We start from the raw sequence: 11,932 nt of genomic DNA on the forward strand, positions 1-11,932 counted from the left end.
TCGTGACCAACATTCAGGAGAGAGGTGGATGGGGGGTTTGGGGAGGGGATGATACAATTTTGCAGATGAGTGCGCATTCTGTTCACTTTTTTTGGAAAGAAGTCTGCTTAGATATATAAATCAGGATTTTGCTCCAGTTGTAGACCTGACTGCACCATGTTCATTTGGAGCCTGAAAATGATATTGTGCATCCTATCAGTCAGTGAGAAGCCTAACCAAGGCTCCCATCAGAATGAGGCCCAAGCCCAAAACGGTTAAGGCCTCCCTACATCAGGCCTGGGTCTGCTTTGGACAGAAGTTGAAAGTCAGTCTCGGCATCTCTACTGACCCAGTATAATCTGAACAGGGGAACCGGGTTGGGTGCGCGGGACCGAGTCGGGTGCGCGGGACCGGGCCCGGCGTGCAGGACCAGGTCGGGTGTGCTTGGAACATAGGATTTAGGAGCAGGAGCCATTTGGCCACCATCCGGTAAAGTCATAACTGATCTGGTTGTAATCGCAACTCCACTTTCCTATCTGCTTCCCATAACCCTTGATTCCCTTGTCTGTCAAAGTTGTTTCATAATCTTTACACACCTTCCTTTTCCCCTGTTCAGATTATACTGGGTCAGTAGAGATGCCGAGACTGACTTTCAACTTCTGTCCAAAGCAGACCCAGGCCTGATGTAGGGAGGCCTTAACCGTTTTGGGCTTGGGCCTCATTCTGATGGGAGCCTTGGTTAGGCTTCTCACTGACTGATAGGATGCACAATATCATTTTCAGGCTCCAAATGAACATGGTGCAGTCAGGTCTACAACTGGAGCAAAATCCTGATTTACATATCTAAGCAGACTTCTTTCCAAAAAAAGTGAACAGAATGTGCACTCATCTGCAAAATTGTATCATCCCCTCCCCAAACCCCCCATCCACCTCTCTCCTGAATGTTGGTCACGAAACAATCGCTTGCTGTTGAAAATTGCCCAATTGTAGTCAGAGCGGTGGAGCAATTATCATGATTAATATCCAATAGTTCAAAAGGATGATACACTGATTCAGTCTATCTGCCAGAGAGAGAAGTCTCGCAATAGAAAAGGGCGGATCAGAATGTCAACTTCACTCAGCTGAGTCTTCATTGACAAGTCAGAAGGCACTCATGTTATGTCCGTTCATTCTCAATGTGCTGTAGCTGGTCTCACTGTCAGAGAACCCTAATAAGAGTCAAATATTACCACCAAAAGTAGAAACAACAAAAAACAGCAAAAGTAAGTAATAAATATATTTCATTTATTTATAAAATGAAAGTAAGGACAATTATTATGAGTGACAGCAAATAATCAAAAGTACACCCAACCACGGATCATAAACATGTCCCTGGTGCAATAAAACAACATTAAATACATATGGAGCTCCTCATTTTAAAATATACTGGAATAACATAAAATGAACATGTATACCCCCACACACACAGTTAGTAAATGTGATCGAGTACATGTGCCATTGAGTTCAGTGTGAACACTAGTCTGAAATAATGACAGCTCATTGGAGTATTCAGTAACTCCACCTGGTAGACAACAGAGCTATCAATCATCACTAATCATTGATTAAAGTCTATGTAAGTTAGGTGAGACAATAGGATTTATTTTTTAAAATCACAGCTTGTTCATATTTAGGAGTAAACTATTATCACTTGAACTTTTCATGCTATATAATAAAGAGTGGCTGACTGGCCTGACTACAAGTGTGTAATACCCTCCACTAATCTAATCCACTACAACTGGCAATTTAATACTAACCTAATTATGGAGAATAATCTAAACACACAAATCACCTTCAGATAGGATGGATAGTGTGAGCTGTAGATCTTGTTATCCTAACTCCTTCAACACAATAACTCATTACTACCAGTGTGCATAGTGTGGTATCATTGTGGTGAAGTAATTCTAAGTCCATTGACTGACAAATATATTGTTTAATTGGAAACTGAGGTGCAAAGTTCAATGATAAAACAAATATTCTTAAAAGTACACATGAACCCAGAAGGAAAAAAACTTATTTCCCCGTTTTACTGGTGTTCCATTTTAAAGTATAAAAGACTGGTTCAGACCAGTAATCTTATTTCTCTGTTTTACTGTTTCTTGCGTCTGGGTAAAACGTAATGACACAGGCAGGGCTCACACTATTGCAAATGTGAACGATGTGAATACACTACCAGTACTGACCCTGTGCTCCCTCTCACCAATTCCTTCCACACCAAGAAGTCCAGGGACTTCGATTATATAAAGGGTTTCTCAAGCTCTCAGGTGGATAGTAGACAAAACATAGGGTCTATGAACAAGTGCCCACTAGTAATTGGGGTAGGGACGGCTGCAGATAAAAGTAAATCATTCACAATGCTTGACCTGTCAAGACAACAAATGAACTGCTCTTCAATTTCAGCCAAGTTTTATTACCAATAACAGGCACCATTTCGAACAACGTGATCTGGAAAGGCTCAACCAAGATCACCGCCAGAGGCAAAGAAAATGTAGCAGATGTTGTTAACTAGCTCTGAATAGACTTGTCCTTCTTTTCTCAATGATCTTCTCTTCTATGAAAAAAATAAATTTGTTAGTAACAGTGGATTGCTGGTTTTCAGTTTAGGGGCACTTTATAAATACAAAATCTCTGACAAAGAACAAGTAAGAAATCTCACAACACCAGGTTAAAGTCCAACAGGTTTATTTGGAATCACGAGCTTTCGGAGCGCTGCTCCTTCGATGAAGGAACAGCACTCCAAAAGCTTGTGATTCCAAATAAACCTGTTGGACTTTAACCTGGTGTCGTGACACTTCTTACTGTGCCCACCCCTGTCCAACACCGGCATCTCCCCAATAAAAAACAATGCAGCGTGTTAGATTTTATCGGAAATAAAAAATATACCTTTTCAAAATCCTCTCTACCATCATCTTCACCCAAGGTGCCTCTGGATTCAAGCAGGTCTCTTTCCCTTTCTTAAGAGTTGTACTGAAAAAGAAAAAGGCAAGATTAGTTTTGTGCCATGGTTCGAGAGGACTGAGAATGGTGCAGTTGAAGATCACAAATTTTTTTCCCAAAAGCTATGAAAAACGTAGTAGAGATTTGGTGTCATTCTTTCTGCTTTTGTTTCGATTCATGGCAAGGAACGTTAAGGGTTGAACTGAAACATCTTCCACATGTGCATTTAAGAAAAGGTGATATATGTTGGAGTTACGTACATGATTTCAACATTGGGGCAGTGTGGACCACGAGGTATGATTTCGATGTTCTTCATATGCTTTGGGGAGATGAAGTTCAGTCTGGTTTTGATGCATTTACAGCGCAGATCCATTCTCATTAGACCTAAGGGTTGGGTTGCACAAACATAAATATGAAATATTAGTATCTAATTCTGTAGTTTTCATAATCTGCCCTTTGCAGAACTTTTGCCACATTATGACACGTCAGCATTTACACCTATTTGACTGTTAAGAATCATGGTATCCCTACAGTGCGGAAGAGGCCATTTGGTTCATCGAGTCTGCACCTGGAGCATTTTACCCAGTCCTCTCCCCTGCCCTAACCCTGTAATCCCACACATTTACCATGGGTAATTCCCCCTAACCTACACATCTTGGGACACTAAGGGGCAATTTAGCATAGCCAATCCACCCTAACCTACACATCTTAGGGCTGTGAGAGAAAACCAGAGCACCCAGAGGAAATCCACGCAGACACGGGGAGAACGTGCAAACTTCACACAGACATGTCATCCGAGGCTGGAATTGAACCTGGGTCCCTGGAGCTGTGAGGCAGCAGTGCGAACAAGAGTTCATGACCCCAATGTCTCGTCAGGTCGTGACTCACATCTTAGGAACCCCTGACTGATAGCAGCAGGAAAACAGGAGATTTCAAAACTTCTGCAGGATTGAGCTGCAGCCTGTGGTCCCATGGGGTCCACATTGAAAGCATACATCACGATTGCCATTAATTTGTAGGTTCTGATCTCACCAATGCTGCACACACATCTTAGTGTTTCAATGTGCGAATTAATTGCCAACAATGAGGCAACACCAGTAAGAACAACAGTTTCAAACCTCCAGGCTTTAATAGGGTGAGATGTAACTAATATTCCACAGAATGGAAGATTCAGCGATTAAACAAAATGATTAGGACACTTGACGAGCACAAAAAAAATCTCTTACCATCTGTCAAATGTCCAGAAAACATCAGGATGGTTAATGCGATGAAGGTAATTTTGCAGTTCATCGTTTCTTCTTTTGACTGCTAATTAAAACAACTCCGACGATCCTCTGCTTCTTTGCTCTGAAGACGTTTCATTTATAGCCTGGCAGGTTTAGCAATGCCGGAATTTCCACACATTGGCCCGGGTCCCAAAAGGCGGGGCAAACATAATCAAAAACTGCTGACAGTCATAAAAAGAATAATATCTTGCATCTCCGCAGGTCTGCAGCATCTGTGAGGAGAGAAAAGAGCTGATGTTTCGAGTCTAGATGACCCTTTGTCAAAACTTATTTTATACCCCCTTTCTTACCTATTCTTCCCCTTACCCCCTTTTTTCTCCATTTTACCTCTCTCCCACCCATTCCCCCTCTCCCCCCACATCTTCATCTGTCACAGTTTGCCCTCTGATTTCAGCTTCTCTGCCATTTGGCCGTTCACACCCTTTATTCACTCTGTGGACTGCCATTAGCAGCCCTTTACCTTGGTTTCTGTGGCTATGACTCACCTTTCATTCCCTCACCCTGCAGTAAAAATATCTCCCACTTTCTATGCTTTTTAAGCTTTGACAAAGAGTCATCGGGACTCAAAACGTCAGCTCTTCTCTCTCCTTACAGATGCGGCCAGACCTGCTGAGATTTTCCAGCATTTTCTCTTTTGGTTTCAGATTCCAGCATCTGCAGTAATTTGCTTTTAACATTTTGAATTTGTTGCTCCTTTGGCTGCACACATTATTCAGGTTGAATTGCAAAAATGGCAAGGCTGAACTTTGCAAAATTGGTCAAGTTGTTGTTGCAATGTTCAGAAACATGATCAATTTCCTCAAGATAAAAGCAAAATACTGCGGAGGCTAAAAATCTGAAATAAAAGCAGAAAATGCTGGTCAGGCAGCATCCATGGAGAGAGAAATAGAGCCAACAGTTTGTGCCAGTATGATTTAGAGAAGCACTTGAAACATTGGCTCTGTTTCCCTCTCCACAGATGCTGCCAGACTTGCTGAGTCTTTCCAGCATTTTGATTTTATTTAATTTCACCAGAAGCTCTGTGGTTAAATTAACATGGGTCCCAAATCAAATTGGCTGCATTCCAGCCGCCTGGATACTGACCGGCAATGCAACCTTATTTTCTAATCACATCCATAGCTGTCATTTACAGCTCTGCCATGATATGGATTATTTATATGACTGAGCAGATTTCCTGAAATGCTCTCCATGACGTTATGGTTGAAATACCAGAGTGCGATGTCTGGGTCTGATAGCTAAAGAGTTACAAGAGGTTTGACACCAACAAGGAAGCATTCACCGTGGTCTAGGATAGTGATTACCAAACCTTTTCCCTTTTTAATGCCTCAGAATTCATGTGATCCCAGAGTAAAAATTGAGGCAGGATGGGGGCAGGTTCAGGCTAGGAGAGTTGTTGAACGGGTGGGTTGGTGAGTGAGTGGTTAACTCGGGGTGGGGGACGGCAGATTTAAAGCTGTTGGGTTCACCCTGAGAAAAGTGAAAACCCCCCTTTCTGCTGGGGTTCTGGCAGAAATGGGCTTTGAGGACAGACGGCAGATATTGGGTCTTACGGTTGTCAAAAGCTCAGCCCCCATTGCTGCCTCATCAGATCGTGACTCGCATCCTGGGAACCCCTGACCTAGAAATCACCAGATTGGTACATCTGCGTTGTCAGTTTGATTTTATTCTCCTTTAGGTTGCACTGTTTTAGCACCATAATTAGCTGCAAATGTTAATTCATAGCAGTCCGTTAAGGTCAACGGACCTTGGTGAAGAATGGAGCCATAGTTTATATTCTTTCACAAAAAAAACATAGTAAGTAGTCTCACAACACCAGGTTAAAGGCCAACAGGTTTATTTGGTAGCACGAGCTTTCGGAGTGCTGCCCTTCATCAGGACTCACCTGATGAAGGAGCAGTGCTCCAAAAGCTCGTGCTACCAAATAAACTTGTTGAACTTTAACCTGGTGTTGTGAGACTACTTACTGTGCCCACCCCAGTCCAACGCCAATAATTCCACATAAAGAAAAAACATACAAATAGAGAATGAAAGAGGGGGGAATGATGAAGAAGAATATCAGGAGAATTTATGTCAAATTAGACACAGAAAGAGAAATACAGAAGGAATCATAGAATCTCTACAGTGCGGAACCATCGAGTCTGCACCCACTCTCTGATGGAGTAAATTACCCAGGCCCAAAGGAAAAGTAATTTTAAAATATTTATAAAATGTTTCAGGGAAGTATTCCATCCGCAGAGGGTGAGATGCCATAGTTTCAGTTGTTCTGGGTCTTCAGGATTGAGTTTTATATCAGCAACTTGAATCAACCTTTTAGTAAAGTCCATGCAGCACAAAATCCCAATTATGCATTACAGTAAAAATCAAACAACCTCTTGGCACACATGGAGTGGTTTATTACTCCAGTGGTCTGTGCATTGCAGAGTGTTGGAAATCATCCAGAAATTTGTGTCAATTCACACCTCATGGCACAGCTTTTTCTTGCCAGAAATTGCGTGGTTTGTTCCATCCTAATGGCAGAAAGCCTGAATTCACCATCACTTTTCCAGCAAATTCTGGCTATTCATTGAGGATTGGAACTCAGTTTTACAAACTTCAATCTGGAAATTTAAAAAACTGCCACCAGGAGAAGCTGTGAAAAACTGTGGCGAAAACCAAACAGGTTCATTCATGTCCTTTAAGGGTGGAAATCAGTCATCCTTACCCAGTCTGACCTATATGTGACTCCAGACCCACAGCAATGTGATTAACTTTTAACTGCCCTCTGCAGTGACCCAGGAAGCCACTTATTGTATCATAACATGTCGCTTCTCGGCCTTTTGGCTAAGATCAAGTGTAGTATCGGATCTGCACTTGGTTAAGGTCATGAGGTTATGCTGAGGCTTCATATGTTTCATATGAAGCAATTTTTAAAAGCGGCATCTCGGCCTTTTGGCTAAGATGCAAATGAGCTCAAGTCTTGGAGGAGGATCCTCCCCCTTCTCCAATCAGCTTGACTCATGTAGATCAGGCCCAGGACAGGGTGGCTTAGTCACCCGCCCTGTCTTGTCAGCCTGGATCGGAAATGTCTCAACTTGTTGAGACTCTGAATTGGATTTGATCTGATTGAATTGGAAAAGTATTTTTAAAAAAAATAACATTAGAAAGGAATGAAAGAATAAAACTGCAGGCGCTACTCAGTTGCAACATAAATGTCGAATTTAGACACAGCAAAGTTTCTAAGACTGGCATCGATCGCTCATCCATATTGTTTCTGGATTGGTGATGAACAGGTAACTAACAGGAGGAGGAGTGCCCTCATTCACAACGCAGTGTGGAACTATTAGAGACATGGCTGAAGTCCTTGTAAACCCAGAAATGTGGTAACCAGTGAGAAGAATTGTGACATATATCAGGAGAACATAAGCTTGGTAAAATGAACAGACACATGGCAGGTGAAAGTTATCGCAAGGAAGTGTGAAATAATCCATTTTGGTCGGACGATGAGAACATGAAGTAATGGTACAATTTGAAAGGAGGTGCAGGAACAAAGGAATGTGGAGCTCTGTACATTCACTTTTGGACGTGACACAACAAGTTGAGAAGGCCATTAAAAATGCATATCAGATCCTTTGCTTTATTAATGAAGGAATAGAGTACAAAAGCAAAGAATCATTTCCAAAATACTGGTTAGATTTCAGTTGGATTATTATGTTCAATTCTGGGCACCGCCTTTTAGGAAGGACGTCCAGGCCGTAGAGTGTAGAAGTGATTCACTAGAATGGTACGAAGGACCTCACTTATAGAAACGTAGCAAAATCAGAACAGGAGTTGGTCATTTGATCTGCTGTGCCTTTCCTCACATGTCCCTACCTTTCCCCTTATTGCTTAACAAAAATCTATATATCTCCGTTTTAAAATTAACAAATGATATAGAATCAATTCCCATTTACTTATGGGAAGAGATTGGAGAAGCTGGGATTTTTTTTAGAGTAGAGAAGTTAAGAGATATGAGCAGAAAATGCTGCAAATACTCAGCAGATCGGGAGAGAAAAAAATATTTAAATATTCAGGTGCTTGAATAGCATTGATGTATAGCGGGATCTTGGGGTTCGAGTCATAGCTCCCTGAAAGTGGCCACACAAGTAATTAGGGTGGTAAAGAAGGCGTATGGCATGCTTGCCTTTATTGGTCAGGGCATTGAGTTCAAAAGAATCCCTACAGTGCCGTAGGAGGCTATTTGGCCCATCAAACCTGCACTGACAATAATCCCACCCAGGTCCTATCCCCATAACACCATGTATTTACCTGCTAATCCTCCTGACACTAAGGAGCAATTTAGCATGGCCAATCAACCTAACCCGTGCATCTTAAGACAGTGGAAAAAAACCAGAGCACCCAGAGGAAACCCACGCAGACACAGGGAGAACGTACAAGCTCCACACAGACAGTGACCCAAGCTGGGAGTCGAACCCAGGTCCCTGGAGCTGTGAGGCAGTAGTGCTAACCACTGTGCTACCGTGCTGCCCAAATAGAAGAATCAAGATGTCATGTTGCATGACATGTTGTTTATAAAGCTTTGGTTAGGCCACACTTCTGTTCAATTCTGGTCGCCACCTTCCAGGAAAGATATAGAGGCTTTGGAGAGGGTGTAGAAAAGGTTTACCAGGATGTTGACTGGATTAAAGGGTATGAGCTATAAGGCGAGGCTGGACAAACTAGGGTTGTTTTCTCTAGAGCGGCAGAGGCTGAGGGGAGACCTGATAGAAATCTATAAAATTATGAGAGGCATAGATAGAGTTGATAGTCAGAATCTTTTTCCCAGAATTGAAATGTCTAATACTAGAGGGTATGCACTTAAGGTGAGAGAGAAAAAGTTCAAAGGAGCTGTGAGTGGCAAGTTTTTTACACAGAGAATGGTAGATATCTGGAATGCGCTGCCAGGGGTGATGGTGGAGGCAGATATGAAAGGGGTGTTTAAGGGGTTTTTAGATAAGCACATGAATATGCAAGGAATATTCTTTGAGACAGGATTTACTCCCACTTGGAAATAAGTGGACGTATTAGCGAGAGGCAACATGATTTCATGAAGAAGAGGTTGTGTCTTACTAACTTGATCGAGTTTTTCGAGGAAGTGACGAAGATGATTGAGGGTAGGGCAGTGGATGTTGTCTACATGGACTTCAGCAAGGCCTTTGACAAGGTCCCTCATGGCAGACTGGTGCAGAAGGTGAACTCGCATGGGATCAAAGGTGAGCTGACAAGACGGATACAGAACTAGCTCGGTCATAGAAGACAGAGGGTAGCAGTGGAAGGGTGCATTTCTGAATGGAGGGCTGTGACAAGTGGCATTCCTCAGAGATCAGTGCTGGGACCTTTGCTGTTTGTAATATATATAAATGATTTGGGGGAAAATGTAACTGGTTTTATTAGTAAGTTTGCGGACAACACAAAATTGGTGGAATTGCAGATAGCGAGGAGGACCGTCAGAGGATACAGCAGGATATAGGTCAGTTGGAGACTTGGGCAGAGAGGTGGCAGATAGAGATTAATCCAATAAATGTGAGATAATGCATTTTGGAAGGTCTAATACAGATGCAAAATATATAGTAAAAGGCAGAACCCTTAAGAGTATTGATAGGCGGTGAGATCTGGGTATACTTTTAGTGACCTGCGTATACCGTGTATACACAGGTCACTAAAAGTAGCAACGCAGATGGGGAAGGTAGTCAAGAAGGTAAACGGCATGCTTGCCTTCATTGGCCGGAGCATTGATTTTAAAAATTGACAAGTCATGTTGCAGCTTTATAGAAGCTTATTTGGACCGCACTTGGAATATAGGACCCGATTTTACCAAACTTTTGCGCCCGAAAATGGGCGCGAAATCGTGGTAAAGTTGGGCGTCGGGCCTAAAACGTGGTCCAGACCCAACCCAAGGCCAATCGCGCCTTTACCAACGGCCGATCCGGGCGCCGATCCGGGCGCCGATCCGGCGCACGCCCGAATCGGCCAACGGGCCGATTTAAATGCATTTGCATGCATTTAAATCAGCATAATGAAGCCCGCGCCCAACTTACCCAAGGATTCCCACCTCACGAGGCTCCGATCCGATCGGCGCCCGCGCATTTACCGTGTGGCTGAATTCAAGTCCAATAGGGCTTCAACTCAGCAACTGAACCGCCGAATCGCCCCCGACCACCCTTCGCGGACCGCCCCCACGAACCACCCCGGCAGCCCACCCCCCCCTGCGATCGGACCACCCTGGGACGCAGGCCCCGACAGCAGCACCCCCCCCCCACCCCCGGGATCGGACCCCCCGGGCCCCCGACCTACCTTGATCGCTGGTGTCCATCGAAAGCATCTTGCATCTGGATCCTGGCCTTGCTCCGGGGGTCCTGATGGGTAGGATGACATCTCTTCACTGGGGGGGGTAGGGGGGGGATGTGACATCTCTTCCCTGAGGGGGGGGTGGGGGGGGTTGTGCCGTCTCTTCCCTGAGGGCGGGAGGGGGTAGGGGGGGGGATGTGGCGTCTCTTCCATGAGGGGGGGTAGGGGGGCATGTGACGTCTCCGCCCCTGGGGGGGGCGGAGACGTCACATCCCCCCCCCCCCCCCCCCAGGGAAGAGACATCACATCCCCCCCCCCCCCCCCCCCAGGGAAGAGACATCACATCCCCCCCCCCCCCCCCCCAGGGAAGAGACATCACATCCATCCCCCCAGCCCCCCCCCCCCCCCCGCCCTCAGGGAAGAGACGTCACATCCCCTCCCCCCCCCCCCCCCCCCAACCAGGGAAAGTCAAAGGCAGCGCAGGCAGCAGTGCAGCAGTGCTGTCAGCGCTGCCTTTGACTTTCGCGCTCGGGCGCGCTGAGTGCTGTCGGCTTCGAGCTGCGCATGCGCAGTTCGATGCTCCGACAGATGCAAATGCGCTAGGCCCCGCCCACTGGACCCGCGCCGAAAAAAGGCGTATGGGGGCGCTGGAGCGCGGCTGCTGGGCACGGGTCTGATTTACGACCGCACCCGGCACTTAGAGCCGATTTGGTAAAATCGGCCCCATAGTGTTGAATTCTGGTCGCCACACTACTGGAAGGATGTGGAGGCTCTGGAGAAGGTACAGAAAAGATTTACCAGGATGTTGCCTGGTATGGAGGGTATTAGCTATGAGGAGAGGTTGGAGAAACTTGGTTTGTTCTCATTGGAACGACGGAGGTTGAGAGGTAACCTGATAGAAGTCTACAAGATTATGAGGGGCATGGACAGAGTGGATAGTCAGAAGCTTTTTCCCAGGGTGGAAGAGTCAATTACTAGGGGGCATAGGTTTAAGGTGTGAGGGGCAAGGTTTAAAGGAGATGTATGAGATAAGTTTCTTTACACAGAGGGTGATGGGTGCCTGAAACTCGCTGTCGGGGGAGGTAGTGGAAGCAGATACAATAATGACTTTTAAAGGATGTCTTGATAGAAATGGGGATGTTTCACATTGACACTGATCGACAGTCACAGCGTCTTAAAAGACTTGCATTATTTCATTATTTATTTGCTTAATTTTTTTCAAGGGTAAACAGACTGAACATATAATGTGCACTGCATGCAGCCTGGTGCCCTTTACAATCAGTATCTGGCTGCTCTGTTATACTAACTTTAAGCTGTGGGTTCTCAGTTACTGCTGATTTCCAGAAAGCAGCTATGCCTGTGTCAGGTGATTTGGATAAAATACCAGCCCA

The 11,932-nt window shown here is 44.8% G+C and overlaps 1 protein-coding gene and 1 pseudogene across 1 annotated transcript; one reads left to right on the plus strand and one right to left on the minus strand.

Moving 5' to 3' along the window:
• Nucleotides 1-1,244: 1,244 nt before the first annotated feature.
• Nucleotides 1,245-4,312, minus strand: LOC144495286 (interleukin-8-like). Its single transcript, XM_078215362.1, has 4 exons — nucleotides 4,179-4,312; nucleotides 3,213-3,336; nucleotides 2,899-2,982; nucleotides 1,245-2,566 (listed from the first exon to the last, which is right to left on the minus strand). Exons 1-4 carry the CDS (start codon nucleotides 4,240-4,242, stop codon nucleotides 2,551-2,553), a joined length of 288 nt encoding a protein of 95 aa, XP_078071488.1. The 5' UTR covers nucleotides 4,243-4,312; the 3' UTR covers nucleotides 1,245-2,550.
• A 2,726-nt stretch (nucleotides 4,313-7,038) lies between these two features.
• On the plus strand, nucleotides 7,039-7,168 carry LOC144495426 (U2 spliceosomal RNA; annotated as a pseudogene).
• The last annotated feature ends 4,764 nt before the right edge of the window (nucleotides 7,169-11,932 follow it).

The sequence above is a fragment of the Mustelus asterias genome, chromosome 6, assembly GCF_964213995.1.
Source record: "Mustelus asterias chromosome 6, sMusAst1.hap1.1, whole genome shotgun sequence".
Taxonomy (NCBI): Eukaryota; Metazoa; Chordata; class Chondrichthyes; order Carcharhiniformes; family Triakidae; genus Mustelus; species Mustelus asterias.